Raw genomic sequence first — 18,412 nt, 5'->3', positions numbered from 1 at the left:
GCCTTTCGCTGTTCCATTTAAATGTCGGCCCAGATAGAATGAAAAGACAGGGTGTCGGGATCTGAGACCCGAGAGCTGATTTCACATGCTCTCCGTGATGGTCACTCCACTCTGCATGGTGCTGAGGCTATCAAGATTGCCCCAGCTGCTGTGCTCCATGCCTGCTAATACAATGAACTGATAAGCGAGGCTTTGGCCTACTCCTGGTTGCTCCGCGGTTCAGATCTGAGGACTCAATTTTGGTTTGGAATGTTGCTCTTGTTTGCATGATTTTTACTTATTTTTTTCCTTCTCTTGTGCACTGAGTGTTGGTCTTTTATTTTTTCATTAACTGGGTTCTTTCAGCTTTCTTGCTTTTGTCTACTGTGAACAAGCAAATCTTAAAGTTGTATGATCTATACATTCTTTAATAAGAAATGAATCCTGAAACTTGAAAGAGAAGTTTGCTGTTGCCACAAGGAGCAGCCATACTCCATGAGTGGGAATGGTACACAGCTTTCAGGTTAACAAGTGTCAATCAACTTCATAGTTTTATTTTATAAGGTAGGTAGATAGATAGATATACTTTATTGATCCCGAGGGAAATTGGGTAAGGTGCCCAGCTCCTTGTCAGAGTGCTGTTCATTGACTACCGCTCAGTGTTTAACACCATCATTCCTACAGTACTGATCGACAAGCTACAGAAACTGGGCCTCTGTAGAACCCTCTGCAACTGGATCCTTGACTTCCTAACTGGAAGATCACAATCTGTACAGATTGATAATAAGTATGTCCTCCTCGCTGAAGATCAACTCTGGCACACCTCAGGGATGTGCACTTAGCCCACAGCTCTACCCTCTGTAACCCATCACTCTGTGGCTAGGCACAGTTCAAATGCTATCAATAAATTTGATGGTGATACAATCAGTGTTGGCAGAATCTCAGATGGAGATGAAAGAGCATACAGGAGCAAGATATACCCACTAGTTGAATACTGTCACAGCAACAACCTTGTACTCTATGTCAGTAAGACCAAGGAGCTGATTGTGGACATCAGAAAGGGTAAGATGAGGGAATGTGAACCAATCCTCATAGAGTGATCTGAGGTGGAAAGATCAGTTTCAAGTTCCTGGGTGTCAAGATCTCTGAGGTTCTAACCTGGTCCCACCATATCGATGTAGCTATAAAGAAGGCACGCAGTGGCTATATTTCATTGGAAATTTGAAGAGAATTGTTTTAACATCCAAAACATTCAAAATCTTCTATAAGCATACCATGGAGAGCATTCTGACAGGCTGCATCAATGTCTGGTCTGGGAGTGAGTGGGCTACTGCACAGGATCAAAAGAAGCTACAAAAAGTTGTAAAACTAGTCAGCTCCATCATGGGTACTAGCCTCCATAGTATCCAAGATATCTTCAAGGAATGGTGCCTCAGAAAAGTGGCATCCATTATTAGGGACCCCTATCAATCAAGACGTACCCTCTTCTCATTGTTACCATCAGGAAAAAGAGTACAGAAGCCTGAAGGCACACACTCAGCAATTCAGAAACAGTTAACAAATTTCACAACATGTGCGATGATATTAAACCTGATTCTGATCCTGATTGTTGAAGCTGCATTTGTTGAGTCAAAGTGGAGAGAATTCATTCACATTCTTGACTTGTGTCTTGTAAATAATGGACAGGGTACAGGAAGTTAAGAAGTGTCACTTATCACAGAATCTTCGGTTGTCCATCGAAATCCGATGACGACGTCCACTCCTTTAACGGTGAGACCTTTGATGACTATAAAGTCCTATCCTGGACCCACAAGCTCTATTGCAGGTGGGACATGTATATGTGGTGGTGGCGGCAACCATGGCTGCATTTCTCCCATCTCCAAATACGAACCCCGTCCCTACATAGCTGTCGCCAAGTGGTACGGTCAGCAGCAACATCCTCCAGGTCCTCGGGTCTGATCTTGCACTTCCTGAAAGCATTCTTCATCTGATCCACATAGCGCTTCTTCAGCCCTCCAGCTGAGCGTCAACCATGATGTAGCTGGCCGTATAATACTCTGCAAGGTAGCCGACATGGGGGCATACTTATCACGTGCCCCAGCCACTGCAGCTGGCGCTGGGTGATCCCGGCCTCAATTCTTCTGCAGTTGGTCTTTACAAGTATTTCAGTGTGAGGCACCTGCTCACGCCAGATAATTCCCAGGATGCGCTGTTGGCAGCTTATGTGGAAGCACTCCAATATCACAGAATATACAGCCACTGTCTGACCTGACAATGTGACGCAAGTATTTTTGTGGCTGCTCAGTTCTCAGTCAAGAATGTGCAGCAGAATTTGTCAAATAAAGTTGACATCTTAGACTTGTTGGAGATGATCAGTATCTGGCACATTCATGACTCAATGTTATTTGCAACTCATTATCTCCATCTGAAGTTTCTCAGCCTTGATGCAGGTGGGCATAGACCGCTTCATTTTATGGGGCATTGCAAATCAGACTGAACACTATTAATTCATAAGACAGCATCTTCATTTCAAACTTATAATGTGGAGAAGGCAATGTCTTTGGGCCCAGAAAACCCACTGCAGAATGGCACTAGAGCAGTGGTTCCATGGATGTCTTGCTTAATGGTATCGGTCCATGACATAAAAGGAGTTGGGAAACCCTGTTCTAGAGCCTCCAACAAACATTCCCTTCTATCCCCCTTGCCAACAGATATGGCATCAGCCAGCGGAGAGTTCTCCTCTTGTTTCTTATTCTCCTCAATTTTACTGGAGCTTCTTAATCCCACAGCAATTTAAGTCATCTGGCCCCTGGAAGTCAGCTCATATTTTAGGGAGAGATCAGAATTATTTTTGATGTCTTCCATCATTCTGATGATGATTAAGTGTAGATTGATGACAAAACAATTGATCAAAATGGATATCCCCTGCTTTTAATAGTTTTTAAAATAACTTCCAAATATGTTGGTGTGAAATTGGATAAAAATATGTTTGATACAAATAAAAAAAATATTCAAAGAAACTACTCAGCAACAAGTAGGGGGAGAATGAAAATAAGTCTCTTGACAATTCTTGAGAGAAATGATGAGACTTTTAGATTTTGCTTATATATACAGTATGAAGTGTTACTTGTTCCTCTGTGCCAGGTAAAACCGATATATAGTATTTGCTAGACTAACCAATTACTGACAAGGTTCTTTGCACATGGATTTAGCAGAAGAAAATATCTAGCATCCTCAGTCTTGACCATATTCTGTTAGAACCTACAGTTACACGTGGTGAATTACTTGAGAAATAGTGTTCTGCTGGAATCAGTGCAGTAACAGGAGCCAAGAACTAAGAGAAGATAAGTTTATGAGCAGAACATTAAATTATTTAAGTTTCATTGTGACACCATGAAAGAAACTTGAATGCTACAATATTTTTCACATTTTAATGCAGTTATTATAATAGCAAAAACAAAATTAGGTAGAAGGCACCGTCTAGCATTTAGAGCAGTATCAATCTGCACAATGTCATGACAATGAATTTCCACAGGAGTAGGAGGAACACTCACAATGTGAACTAATTACATCAGGATTCATTCACTGAGACAAAGGTCCAGATCTTACTGCCACCAAGTTACATTGCCACCCACTGTCACCACTCACCTGAACTTACCGTAGCCAGATCAGAAAGACTGACCTTGATTGGCCACGTTGTCCTGGAGTCACGCGACAGTATCTCGAGTGGATGCATGGGCTCATTCGATGCAATGGAGTGTTGTGGGGGCCAGAACAAGCCCCGCTCATAAATTCCTCTGGAAGCATTTGACAGCCAGCAAAATCACACCCCAACTTGGTCATCTGTCAAAGCTGAAAGGAACTTTAAATGTTTCCGCATGTCTCTGACATTCAGAACCATTTAAAGACTATTAAAAATAAGATAGATAATTAAATTCCTTTTTAATTAAGTAGTCTTTCAACTCAACATTTTAATTAGCAATATCAATCCACCACAAATAAAAAAAAGACCTTTCTTCCTTGCAACCCTATAATTTCCATGCAAGTCAAAGGTACATATTGTGGGTCCTATGTCAGGTGTAATCATGGGAGGGCAGGGTAACATGTCCATATTTGGAGGTCACACAAACTTGGAAAGTGTAGTCAACAGAGATCAGGGTAATAGGCTGAAAGAGGACCTTGCTAATCTGGCAGACTGTACAACAAATGGCAGGTGAAATTCAATGCAGAGAGGAGTTTGGCAAAAAGAACAATGAGAAATAATATGGACCAAATGGTGACAACTTTAAAGGGTGCACAAGAACAGACTATGTGTATATACACATAACATTTGAAAGAGGCAGGGCACTTTTTTTTGTATTATTTTTCTTAGTTTGCGGGCATTGTTGGCAGGGTCAGCATTTATGCCCATAACAAATTGCCCTTGACACACTTTCTTCAACCACTGCAGTTGTTCCAGTGAAGCTACTGATGGTAAGAGACTTGTTTGTAGAAGCTTCTAAAGTTTGTGAAGAAGACTAGCAAGAGCAAAACAAATATTTTGCGCCTGTCTTCACAAAATTTAACAAAAGTCCTGTCAGAAAAAAATCTATGAAACCAAGTACCCAGCAAGAACAAGGAACTGAAGAAACACACATCAAAGTTGCTGGTGAATGCAGCAGGCCAGGCAGCATCTCTAGGAAGAGGAACTGAAGATTATTGTTATTAGTTTAAATAAAAAGTCCAAGAGGAGATGGTGAGACTGAAAACAGACAAGTCCTAAGGATCTGACGATCAACAATCCAGAGTTCTTAAAATTCATAATTCCAGAGATAGCGGATGCTTATCGTAGTTAATTTTTTTTTAGGTTCCACAATGGATCCCGCTGATTGGAGGTTACTAAATGTGACTTCTCTATTTAAGAAAGGAGGGAGAGAGAAAACTAGGAATAACAACTTGTTAGCCTAATATAAGTAGGAAAGAAATTGTGGGAAACTATAATGAAGAATATGATAATATCTACTGAAGAATAATAGAAGGTAGAGCCACCATAGATCTATGAAAGAGAAATCATATTCAACTGATTACTGGAGTTCATTAAGGATGTGACAGTTAAAATAGATAAGGAGAAACCAGTGGATGTGGTGTACATTTTCATTCAAAATAATCTTTTAGATTGCACAAAAGAAGTCATCAAAAAGGTTACAGCACATGAATTTGGGGTAATATACTGGGGTCGAATGAGAATTGGTTCAGAAATAGAAAACAAAGCATGGGAGTAAACAGATCTTTCTCAGGTTGGCAGGCTGAGATTAGTAGGTTCAAGCCTCACTATTCAAAATCTACAGTCAATTTACATTTGACTAAGAGAAACAAATACCTTGTTTCCAAGTTTGCTGATGATACAAAAGTAGGCATGTGATGAGTAAGAAGGATGTAAAGAGTGCTCAAGGACTTTGACAAGCTGAATGAGTAGATAAGAATATCTCAGATGGAATACAATTTCAAACAAATGTAATGTCAACTACTTGGGACACCAAACAGAAAAGCTGATTTTTTAAAAATGTGATAGACTGTTCAATGGATGGAGTTGTTGATGTAAACAAATCATTGAAAATCAAACTTTAAACTCAGTAAAGCAAAGGGTATGTTAGCCTTTGTTATGAGAGAGCTTGAGTAAATGTACAATAATACAGCAACTTGGTGAGGTGGCACCTAAAGAATTGTGTGCAGTTTTAGTCTCCTTACCAAAAAATGGATACACCTGTCATAGAGAGAGAGTTGCAATGAAGATTCACAGAATGATTTCTGGAATCCACGTTAGGTGTATGTGAAGAGAAGAAAGACACAAGACCTTCATTCATTCAAATTTCGAAGAATGTGAAGAGAAGTGAATAAAATTCCTACAGAGCTCAGTAGGGTGGATGCAGAAACATAGTTGGCCAAGGTAGGCCATCAAACAGAGAGATGAGTGGAAATTTCTTCATTTAGAGGGTTGCAAATATTTTTTTTAACCCAGAGGGCTCTGAATGATAGGGAGAGCTGAAAGGGCCAAATAGCCTATCCTTACTCTTATTTATTATATTCTTATATTATTATGTAAGAGGTTTCTTCTTTTATGTTACTGCTAAGGCTAACAAAAATGGCTTCTTTGTTATGTTAACTGCTGAGAAAGTGCTTCTCTTTTGCAGCTTGTTTGTGTTATTTTACTGATAAGAGCATTGTATTCATTTGTTAACCAATTGGGATAGATGTTATTCTCTCCAGTGTGTCTGTAAGCTATTGTTTCGCGGGCTTTGGGGCAGACGGCAATGGAGACAGAGAGAGGAGACGCGATGCTGTAAGCTGGGCGGCAGGACGGACCCCGAGCGGGAGTCTGAGGCCCAGGGTCTTCGGTGAGGACAGGAGACTAAGACAGACTAGTGCGGAGCGTCTGGTCGACCACTGTGGTTGGTCCCAGGTGGCGGGTCAAGGAGATCGGAGGGGTTTGAATGGTGGAAAGAAGACTCTGTTAATTGGGCTCCAACCGTGTGCACGAAGTGGTTGAACATTGATAAGTTTGGCACTTTTTAACTTTCCTTTTATATTTTATCTCTATTAATTACATAGTTCCAGTAAGATCTATAAAGAGTAATCATTTAATTGCACATGGTGTATTGTCTGTTATTTAGCGGAGTGGGGTACATCACACAGCATCCACACAAACTTGATTACCCAGTTTGGCAGGGCCGAAGGCTGCTCTCCCTCGACGAAAGCGAGCCGGAGGCTTACCAGGGGGCTACAGTTAAATATCAAAGGAAGGTGTCTTTTGTCATTGCCTGGGACTTTCGAAACATAAATGATGGAGGGGGAGCATCAGGAATTAATTACAGCAATAATAAAGAAATACTTCTGTCAGGAAGGGAACCTGCAGGTATATCACTCTGCACCTGCTGTTCTTGCCCTCCACTTGATTCTTAATCTCTCCAGCTTTTCCAGAGGTGATGTCAGAGAAGCTTATGCAAGTAACGATGGATGGTAATGGACACAATGAACATTTGGGGTGATGAGTGGTGCAACATCAAGTGTCCTGGGTGTTGTTGAGCTTCTTAAGTGTTGTTGGAAGACCACTTATTGCAAAAGTCGAGAATACTCCATCACTTTTGTCGTGCTGATGTTGGGAAAACATTGGAGGTATCAGGAAATTAATCGCTCACCACAAGACAGTCCACCTCTGACTTGCTCATGGAGCCACACTTACTCAGGTGAATGCTGCAGGTTGGATTTCTGACCAGTGATGGCCCTTTGGATGATGATGGCAGAGGTCTTGACTATGATAATACCATTGATTATTAAAGAAAGGTGGTTAAACCCTCTTGTCAGGGCTGTCATTATCTGCCATCTATGGTACAGATGTTATTTTCTACTTATCTGCTCAAGCCTGAATTTAAGCCTTATTGCATGCAGGCATGGATTTGCAAATATAATCAAACATTGCATAGTCAGCAAGCAGCCCCACTCTTGATCTTTGATGCAAAAGGGCCATCGATAAAACAGCTGAAAATAGCTGGGTCTAGGACACTGTCTTATGGAACTCTGGTAGTGACACCCTGACATTGGAATGTTTGCCCTCTAACAACCAGAACCATGTTCTTTTGTCTTGCTTATGAAATCAACAATTATATGTTTTTCCCTTGACTTTATTGGGTTCCTGGGAATCATGCAAGTAGAAAAATCAAGCAAGTTATGTTGAACCCATATGAAACAGTAGTAAAACCACAACAGACGTATTCCATCCAGTTACTGTCTCTTTATTTCATGAAGATGGAGAGGTCCTGGAGACAGTGAAGGAAAGATTTATATTGGAGTTCCAGGGATAAGGAAATTCAGCAATAGGGATAGACTGAACGAGGCTAGCTCCTCTTGAAGCAAAGAAGACTGAGACAATATTTGATAGATGGATGCAGGAGCATGACTGATATGTTGACAGTTATGGACTAGCAGATGGTTCAAAGATTAAGGGCACAAATTCAAAATCTTGGGCAAAATAGGCAAGAAGGATGTCAGGAAAAACTTTACTTGAACTTATTACCTAGATAGATGGTGCAACAGAGTTAATCAGGAGTTTCAAAAGGGAATTGGATAGGCATTTGAAAATCTAATTTTCAGGACTGATGGAATTGATCTAAAAAGCAGCAGCAAAAACTAAATGGGCAGAATGGCCAACTTTTATGTCACAACAATCCAATATGATCCAATTCCCCAGCAAGTCATAGCTTGCCACTGGACTCCACGAGAAGCGCATTTGTTCCAAAACATAACAGCACATTTACTGAGAAATGCTGGCACCTCCATGCAGAATTATCTGTACTTACCAGCAAAATTGAGTAAACTCTCTAGAGTGCTCTAGATAACTTGCATACTGTTAACGTTTCCTAAAACTGACATTGAAAGAATTTCATTTTTTCAATTATGTTCATTTCATTGCCTCAAATTCTGTTGGCTAAACAGTCACATTGTGGCAGGATGCACAATTTACTCTGAAACAGAATTAGGAAAAAATTCTTGCAAATGATTTCTGAGTGAAATGATCTAAAATGAAATTGTTGATTATGCACATTTGAATAAACTGGGAAAGTAAACATATAATTACTCTGTAGCATGCTGATTCTTCCTTTTTTATTAAACAGCTTTTTCCCTGACATTGATTTCCAATGTTTAAGGTTACATGAGCGTGATAGAATATTTAAATATTTGGCACTGGTGAATAATACATTTCAACCTCATACCGAGAAAAGAAAATTGTTGAGAAATAGTGCTTCCACAAGACATAATTCTGTGTACTGAGTGTTAATAATCACTGGTTATTTATCACCAACTTCACTCATCTGCAAAATGCTGCATTTTGCTGGGCAACAGAGTGCTCAGCATTGTGCTGTAATACTTGGGACACTTTGTCTTCCTTCAAACAACCACTGTTCTATAGCTGTGAAGAGAATTCACTTCCAGATACTCAGAAGTTTTTCTACATGAATCCAGAGTCTGTGTTGGACATTGGATCAAAAGGTACAAATCAACTACGACAAGAAAAAAATTAGATCTTTTCATCCTTTAAATAGGAATGCATTTCTGTTTTTACACACTAACGTCTTCCACTTGGAACAAAATGATTCATGAAGTTCAAGAACAAATCAGAATATATTTCAGTATCATACCAATACAAAGAAATTGTATCATTATTTGCTGAGTGATATGTAAAATAATATACGGCAATTAATTAAACAGCTTACAAAGATATATTTAATCTGCAAATTATGTAGACCTTGTTCAAATACTATTCAAAGCATTATTTATTTCCGTGGTAAGCAATTATGAGCAGACTTAACCACAGAGTGAAATGCAAAAATTGACCATTTTCATACCATCTTCACCATTTCAAATACTCAGGACGACACTCCCTGCCTTTGTCAAGCTTTCACATCTGAAGCAATTTCTATGTCAAATATTAATCAAATAAGGAAACAAAAGTGCAAAACGTTGGCCAACTCAGCAACTCCGTGCTGAATATATTCAACAGCTCTGTGCTGAATATATTTGTGTAATTTTTTATTAGCAATCCTGACCAATTTGTCGTGGCAACCACAACCACTGGACAACTCTGGGGCAAGTTGGTCTTCACAGAGCAGGATTGAACTGGGACTGTATCAAACGATGCTCTGTACTTAGCTTCCTTCATTCCATCCCTCCACTCCACTATACTGAGTCTCCTTTCTTGTCCATTGACTGCTTCAACTGACACTGATTCAGAATTCTGCTGGCTAAGGCCTAACCCCTAACCTTTCATTCGCAAGGTTACACACCAACCTCTCCTCTCCAGTTAACAAAATTTCCATCTTCAAAGCACTTCAATCCCTGAGTGCTCCAAGATGCCAATTATCACCCAAAGCCTTCAGATAGTCCAAGCAACAACCCAAACTTCAGCCTGACTCTCCTAAACCCACCACTAGACCATCGATTTCTTATCTTGATTTAAATGGCCCAGCAACGTACTAATGCTCAGCAACTTTCCAAATGCCACGGCTGCCAACAGAGGCTTCAACTTGCACACCATCTCATGACTCTTACTCAAATGTGACTCCCTGCACACAATCCCCAGTATTTGCATGATTACCAACACTTACCTGATCTCTGCTTTTGCCAGAACTTCCCTGTCCATTTGTAGATTAAATCTCAAACTACACACCCTGCATCCACATTACTTGCCTGTTACCCCAACAAAGCCTCTCACATAATTGATCACACTCTAGCCACACAACCTGATTGTCTTCATCACACCCAGCTGTTTATATAGAGATACAGCATGGTAACAGGCCCAATTACACCCAGGTGACCAAATAACCTATTAACCTAATGTGGGAGGAAACTGGTCACACTGAGAATGGGCAAACTCATTACAGAGAGCGAGGGAAATTAAAATGGGTCACGGGCACTATCACTGCATTATGTTAACCGCTATGAAGTCCTGCTCTGAATCATTTCGTTCTCCTTAAACTTGTGCACTGAAGAATGAAAATAAACAATCTTTAATTCAGTCCCTTACCTCCATTTCTCCACACTTCAGTCACAGAGAGCACGATTTTATTCCCTAAAGAATGGATTGGCTATTCTGCCCGTAGTGAGAAACCCATGACTATTATGCCCACTAGCACAGAGCCCATCTTGCACTTAATCTGAGCACACTTGGATTTCCAGTCCTTACTATGGTTTCTAACCCACTCTGTTCAATGCTAGAAACGTTTGTGATATGATCTCTATCCTGGAAAAAGTATCAAGCAAAATCCAAAATATTCCCTCACCCTTCATCTTCACTATGCAACTTTGTATTAAATTATTCCCCAACCTTCCTTGAAGTACAGGATTGTATTTTGTTGTGCCCTTTATTCATCATCTCTGCCAATAAACCGAATATCAAGTCCTAATGAGAACTTACTAGCTCCTTTTTCTCCTCAGCTGCTTTGCTGGGAAACCATCACTCTGCAAGAAATGTTCAACTCCCTCTCACTGTATCCTACTGTGACTTTTAAAATATTCGTACTAATACAATACCATCAGACCAAGGAAGTACAATTACTGACAAAAATGTGAGAAACTAATGGACTTAAGTGATATAGTGTGTATTTTCCCATTTTTCATAAAAACAGGAAACCATTCAGCCCTCTGTGTATATGCTGACTCAGAGAATACACTCAATCCTCTTCCAGTAGCTTGTTTCCTCTCTCATATCCGTCATCTCCCTCTGGTTCTCCTGCCATCCGCAGACTAAAACGGCTGGCATACATTGCCCCAAATTTTTGTGTAGTTAGATTCCTCCGTGACCAGCTCAGTAACAATATGACTACATATTGATCTGGGTGTCAAATCAAGTAATTAGTTCTGAAGAAATTCTGGTGGATTGGAAGACAATATCCAAAGTATTGGTACGCTCGCTACCAATAATCTTCACAACAAAACTGGACCAGGATTGTGCATATAAAATCACTCTCTAATATCTATGCATTTGAAGACACAAGTTATATGATCTGTTGTAGGGAGTTTCAACCATGCCAGGGAGTTTCTGGTGCGTGCAACAGATTTCTCAGTACAGACATCACAATTTAGTGCATTGTTATTCCATGATACTATTCACGCAAGCACAGCCGTGTTATTGCAGGTCTATTGATGAATAATCTACTGTGGATTATCTAGAAATCCTGCATTCAGTATCCGTTTTAATCGGCACAGCTTTAAATGATACTAATCTGACTGATATGAAACTAGACAGATCATTTTATCGGAGAAAACTGTGTGGACTGGATTGCTTTTTAAAAAGAAATCACTGATTAAATTAATGAGGCAGTAAAATTTCATAAAATGATATTTCCACAGTTCAATTCACTAACAAGGAGCTAATATGAATAAAATTTAAAACATTAAAATGGCTTTTGAATATTAAATCCTTTTTGACAGGTATTAAGCCTGTAAAAGGAGATTAAAGATATTACTTTTTATCTCTGTCAAGCATTTATCCAGTAGATTACTAACTCTATTGTATTAAAGCTATCACAGATATCAAAACCTGTTTAACTGATTAAAACATTGTAATCAGCTATTTTTTCCCTGCATATACACAAAAAATTTAATCATTGGTACAAGAAGTTAATCAAAATAATGCTCCTAAACTTGAGATTTGAGTTACTTGGATTAGAATCTTTTTCTAGCATCAATAATCGTTCTATTTCTTGGCCGTAGTCATGCTTTCTCCTTACATTTTTTTCCTCAAGGCACAATGAAGGAGACTGCAGTGGACATTCACCTAACATCTAACTAGTGACTATTAGCTAATTATTCATTAACTGGCCCATTATATTGAGCTAGGTCCTGAGTTAACCTGATGTCATTTACATTTTCTAGCAGTTTTCACTGTAACCTCATCTTAGGGCCTGATCTCGAATCATGGAACAATTTCTTTGGGGGATCTCCACAAGAACTACAATTTCAGCTAGTGGGCCAGATATGAAGCAGCGCTTCCCTTAAGTGATGGGTTGCAGATAGGTTTGGGTATTACGCATCTTCAGCTGACAGTGGGATCTAATACCAATGAAAATGGGCACCCAGAGTAAGAGTCAAACAAGAAAACTCATGTACTGAAGATGTTGGAAGACACCAGTCAGATCACATTTATGGAGGGAAATGAACCGTCTACATGTTGGGCTGAGACCCTTCATCAGAACTGGAAAGAAAGAGAGTAGGAACCAGAAAAAAATGGAGGGGGAGGGGGAGGAGCACAAGCTGGCAGCTGATAGCTGAATCCAGGTGAGGGGAGGGCAGGAAAAGACATGCAGATTCGAAGAAAAACACCTCATATTCTTTCTTGGTAGTGTCCAAATTGACAGCATCAATATTGATTTCTCTAACTTCTGGTAACCATCCCCTCTCTCCCCAAACCAAACCCTTTCTACTTCCTTCTGACCCCATCGCCCTTTCTCTTTCCAGTCGCCCATCACCTACATCTTCTTTCCTTTGGTTCCTCACCTCCTTCCCATTATTCTATGGTCTACTGTCCTCTCCTATCAGATTCCCTCTTCTTCAGCCATTAGCCTCTTCCACGTATCACCTCCTAGCATCTGACGTCATTTGCTCTTCTTCTCCCTTCCCTTTCTTTATACTTTCTTACTCTCAAATGGATTCACCTACTACCTGCCACCTCATGCTTCTCCCACTCTTGCCACCCTTCTATTTGGGCTTCTGACCTTCCTCTTCAGTCCTGATAAAGGCGCTTGGCCCAAAACATCAACCGTTCATTTCTCTCGGTAGATACTGCCTGACCTGCTGGGTTCCTCCAGCATTTTGTGTTGTTGCTCCAGGGCAAGAGTCAAATAGGTTATGGCGGAGGTGTCGCTGTCTATCATTACCGTTTCCAGTCTGTTGGGCAGAAGGTCAAGGATCTGGCTGCAGAGCGAAGCATCAACTCCCAGGATCCAGACTTTGGTGAAGAGTTTGCTTGGAAAAATAGTATTGAAGGCAGAACTGTAGTCAATAAACAGTAGTCTGATCTATGTGTCTTTACTGTCAAGATGCTTCAGAGGAGAGTTTAAGGACAGGGAGATGGCATCTGTCATAGATCTGCTTTGACAATAGGCAAATTGCAGTGGGTCAAGGTTATCTGGAAAGCTGGAGTTGATGAGTGTTATAACCAGCCTCTTGAAGCACTTCATGATGGTAAATGTTAGACTCATTGGGCGGTAGTCTTGATTTTTTGGTTATTGGTCTTCTTAGAGGCAGAGGGGAACTACGGCCTGAAGCAGGGAGAGGTTTAAAAAGTCTGACTATACTCCTGCCAGTTTGATCCACACAGGATCTAAGGACATGGTGACAGACACCATCCAGGTCTTATAGTTTCTGCAGTTTTCCCCACTGGAAGATTGATCTTACATATGCGGTGATGAGTGAAGATTCAGGTACACCTGTGTCTGTTAGGGTGGGTGGTGACAAACCCAGTCCCTTCTGTTCAAAATGTGCATAGAATGTTATAAGCTCATCTGGAATGGCTGTGCTGTTGTTGGAATTTCTACCTGACTTTGTTTTGTGACCCATTATGGTATCTAAGCCCTGCCACAGATGATGACAGCACTGGGACTATCTCTTACCATCTCTGAGAGCTTTATGGAGAAATATATTGATTTCTTATTAAGGTCACCTGACTGAAATGCTGCAGCCCTCCCTGCTGAGAAGGGTGACTAACCTGCAAGACTCCATTGCTGGATTCAGTAGCAGGCTTGGGTAAAAAAAAAATCAGACCTTTTCTTTTATACAGTATTAAGTTTTCGCCCTCCCAATCGTGCTTATTCATTTAATTATTTATTTACCTGGTTTCATTCAGCAACCCTGAGTTCTCAAACCCCAAGCGGCAATTGGACGCTCTTCCATCTCCAATTACAAGCTTCAAACCTCACTCTGCACCCCATATCTTAACCTTTCCCAAAGATCCACAATTACTCCTTGTTCCATATTTCTGTCCTGCATGGTTCTCTGGTCACCAGATTCACCTTCTTTTCCTTTGAATATCCTGTGCTGTGACAATGAAGTAAAAGACCTAATGCTTATGCAAGGACTATCCAGCATAAATTGGGCCTTGATGACTGCTGATCAGGATCCCAGATTATCATAAAAGTCACTGGGACACTGCACAGCAATGGATTAATCTGCCTTGGCATGTACTGATGAACGTTTGGTGCACAGTCTTAGCATTTTCCTCTTTAAAATTCAAGGAAGGATCTGAATCCACTGTAATTTCAGAAAAAAATGATGAAATCTATCATACTTTGTTAACCTCCTGTTGAAACTAATTGGAACATTAACCTTACTTTCTACTTTCCCCTCCTGAAATGACAATATCTACCATATACTGGCACACAAGAAAACAGGTTTCCCAGTTTGGTCCAGTTTAGTTCAATGCTTCTCATCTCTCTATCATATCTCCTCTTTTGTCAAAAGTACTCATTTTATTTCAGTCATTATTTTCTCTCACTTTCACATATATATTGAATTCTATTTTAAATATTCTCTATATCAAATGGTCGTTTTTTTGATAAATCTTAAATGGTGCCTCACATAGCACAATGCTCACTTTTATGGGATTAATAAACAGCAGATAATTTGTTAACTGTAACATAAATAAAATAAAATGCATCTTACCGGCTTGTAATAGAACCAGACTTGAATAGCCCATGTTTTTTGTTTCTTTCAATGATTTCTGCAACATCTGAAAAAGGTTGTTCAGTTAAGGATAAAAAACAAAGCTATACTTGTCAGTAATGTAGAAAACGAACGAAAGCAAAACTTTTGGAGTTTACTAATACTTGGATTATAGATGGCGGCTCCTCATAAAATTACTGAACTCTCCCCACCAGCGAATCCCGTTCCAGCTGAATCCCGGGAATCTCTGCTCCACAACCAGTGGCGAAGCAGCATCTGGCACCGTACTGAGCGCCTCATGGCCAAACAGTGGAAGAAATCAGTATCATGGGCGAAGCAGCAGGCTATTTCACAAGCTACCCACCTGCCTAAACCAACGAGTACATTCTGCCTACTTTGGAACAGTTGTCCTGAACTCTGATGATGATGCAGTATTGATCACCAGATCACACACTGGACTCTCAGCTTTATTCTTCCTTTACCTTTCTCTCTGATGTCTCATTTAATTCCAGTATCTTATCTCCTGGAAATATCTCCAAGTTATTTACAAATGCACTTTAATTAACTCTGTATCCAGTAACTACACCCTGCTCCCTGACAACCCCATCCACCTTGGATGCCTACATCAAAATGAAACCTTTGCACTTACCAGTGGTGCCCACTTCCCCATCCGTTTCCAAGGTCCAAGGATCTAACACTGCATTTGGCCCGAGCCGATTCACCTATTACAGCTGACGTTTTACACAGTTAAATGGTAGTTTGTCTTTTTTTTTATATCATTTAACTATTTCCAATATACTTCTGCTAATTGGGGCATCCACTTAATTTGGCCAAAATATACCAAGCCTGGTGTGTCCCACTGTGCTTAGACCAGAATCGTTGCAAGTTCTGGAAGTCTGAAACAAATCAAAAATGCCGGTAGGATTCAGCAGCTCAGGGAACACCCATAGGGAGAGAAACAAAGTCAACCTTTCAGTTTAAGAACTCTTCATCAAAACTGGAAAAGAACTTTTTAAGACCAACATAAACATGGGGAGGAGGCTAAGTTCTTCCCAAGTTCTGTACTTCTGCATTTGCCTGAAATGTAAATCACAGGAGATTATAGAATCAAGAGCAGTGAAGTGGAAATATTTGCAGAAGTGGCAATGAGCTACAATATAGCTAATAACATTTCAACTCATCCAGCAGCTGAAATAAGACATGCACTTGGGAGCGGCAATTTATTTTAACTTTCAAAGAAGATAAGCAAGCTATGATTCTGTGTTGATGTATAATTTCATGGGTATCTACTGACCTCATCTAGTTGTACCATGGATCCTTTTTTCTTTGCAAGTTGTAATACCTCCTTGCTATTCATAAACAGAGCACCATTCAATCCACTTTATTCATGCCCTTTCCCTGGCTGGTTTCCTGCTCTTTGCACCAGACCAAATATTATGTTCTTAACAGCACCCAAGTTCAGCAAAACTATGGTAGAATCAAAGCTGTGGGACTTCTGCAGGAAATCTTACCTATTGATAACTTGTTATTGTATCTGAGACAAAAAAAACATTCTCAGTCCACAAAACATCCTGTTAGCATAACGAATAATGTTTTAAAAACATTTCCACAGAAGATGGTCCAGAAACAAATTTTTTTTTTATGAATGCTCTTGGGTACTTGACTGTATTTCCTGAGTGGTGCTGGTAAGGATCAAGTAGTGCTTTATATTGAAATGGTGACAGGCAACCTATTGAAATAACTGAAGCCTCCTTGGAGGTGAAATTTTAATAAACCAAAAGAAAAAGAATTCTCTGCACATATGGAATTAAAGTCAACATATAGTAGAATCTACGAGACACCCAAGTACTGTTTTTAATTTTAATCAATCATACACTACATATTTAATCCATCTCATTGCTTAAACTGACAAAATGCAAAGCGATTAGCCCTACAGTGCTTTAACAGGGTAGAAGGAGCTGAGGAAATTATAATGGACAGAGATTTTGCAGCAGCAGCTAAGGTTTCCCTATTTTAGTAAAGAATAGAAGCTCCCCAGGCATTTTAACGCTAAACTGGTTCGGATATAAAATCAATGAGCTCAAGATCAACAATAATTATACATAATGTAAGTACAGAAAAATACTATCATTATTATCTATAATTAATCTTTAATCCTTTATCCTTTTTCTTCCAAAATGATAAGTGGCCAATGCTAATGGGTAAAAGGATGTCACATGGTTCCAGTAACCACACTTGGGCTGCAATGTAGTTTTGGGTTTATCAAGTTCATCAGAATGCAGTGGCCCTGTTGTGCCAGCAGCACCAAACCTTGGATTTGGTACTATCAACAAAAAGTATAGTCACCCGAAATTTACAGTTAAACAAAAAAAAAAATTACACGCACTAAATAAATAATGGAGCTGCTAGACACCCCCCACCCCGGTGAAACTGTAAACGAACACAAATAGATTTGCAGAACAAAATGGAAATTGAATACAAGGAAAACTCAACTCTAAAAAAATGGTGAGAATAAAAAGAAATCATAACATCACTATTCGTCTATACTGCTGATTTGTGCTGAGTGAGATGTCACAAGAAAAACAAATGAAGTAATATCAAAGCATTATGAATTTGGTTAGCAAGATATGAAAATACACCCAAGAGAACCAATATAGTTAGCTACACAGACTAATGATCAGTAGTTGAATATCTCTTTCAAAAGGCAGACTGTAAGTTCTCAAAATTATTATTAATTGTGATCAATAGAGCCACAAACTGAACAAAACTGATGACAATGCCTAACAAGTGCATCTCACTCTTTCCTATAGCATGTATAGCACTTATGCTCATTTGGGTTCTAACAAAGAGTAGTGAAACTCGTCAAAAAGACATTTGAAGCAGCATGAAGAAGAGTGTGCTACACAGTTCCTGGTGGGAGCTCACTTATTTGACAGCAGCCTCCAACAAGTTGCTGCAGGCTATCTGAAAAAGCATCAGCCTTTAAAAAGCACACTCTCCGTGGCAGGCACATACCTTCTGTGTTATGGAAGAGAAAAGACTGCAAGGGAGAGGCAGAGGGGAGAGCTCTGAGATTTATGAGAGCTCTAAGAGTTCTGTTGCTGAGACAGAGGCTGGATTACAGAGTTCAGCTTTGCTTGCCCTATTATAGAAGATGTGCTGAAACCAGAAAGATTGAGGGGAAGACTTATGAAGATGTTGCCAAGACTAGAGGGCAAGAAGGCCTGAATTATAGGGTCGG

The 18,412-nt window shown here is 39.9% G+C and overlaps 1 protein-coding gene across 3 annotated transcripts in view; it reads right to left on the bottom strand.

Moving 5' to 3' along the window:
- camkmt (calmodulin-lysine N-methyltransferase) overlaps positions 1 to 18,412 on the bottom strand; it is a 374,714-nt gene that overhangs the window by 53,101 nt on the left and 303,201 nt on the right. For all 3 annotated transcript variants that reach the window (XM_072264993.1, XM_072264994.1, XM_072264991.1), the window contains one exon: positions 15,172 to 15,238. In XM_072264993.1, coding sequence (XP_072121094.1) covers positions 15,172 to 15,238 — 67 coding nt within the window. The remainder of the gene's footprint in view (positions 1 to 15,171; positions 15,239 to 18,412) is intronic.

This window comes from Mobula birostris, chromosome 8 (genome assembly GCF_030028105.1).
Source record: "Mobula birostris isolate sMobBir1 chromosome 8, sMobBir1.hap1, whole genome shotgun sequence".
NCBI classification, from domain to species: domain Eukaryota; kingdom Metazoa; phylum Chordata; class Chondrichthyes; order Myliobatiformes; family Myliobatidae; genus Mobula; species Mobula birostris.
This window is presented reverse-complemented; position numbering and strand designations above follow the sequence as displayed.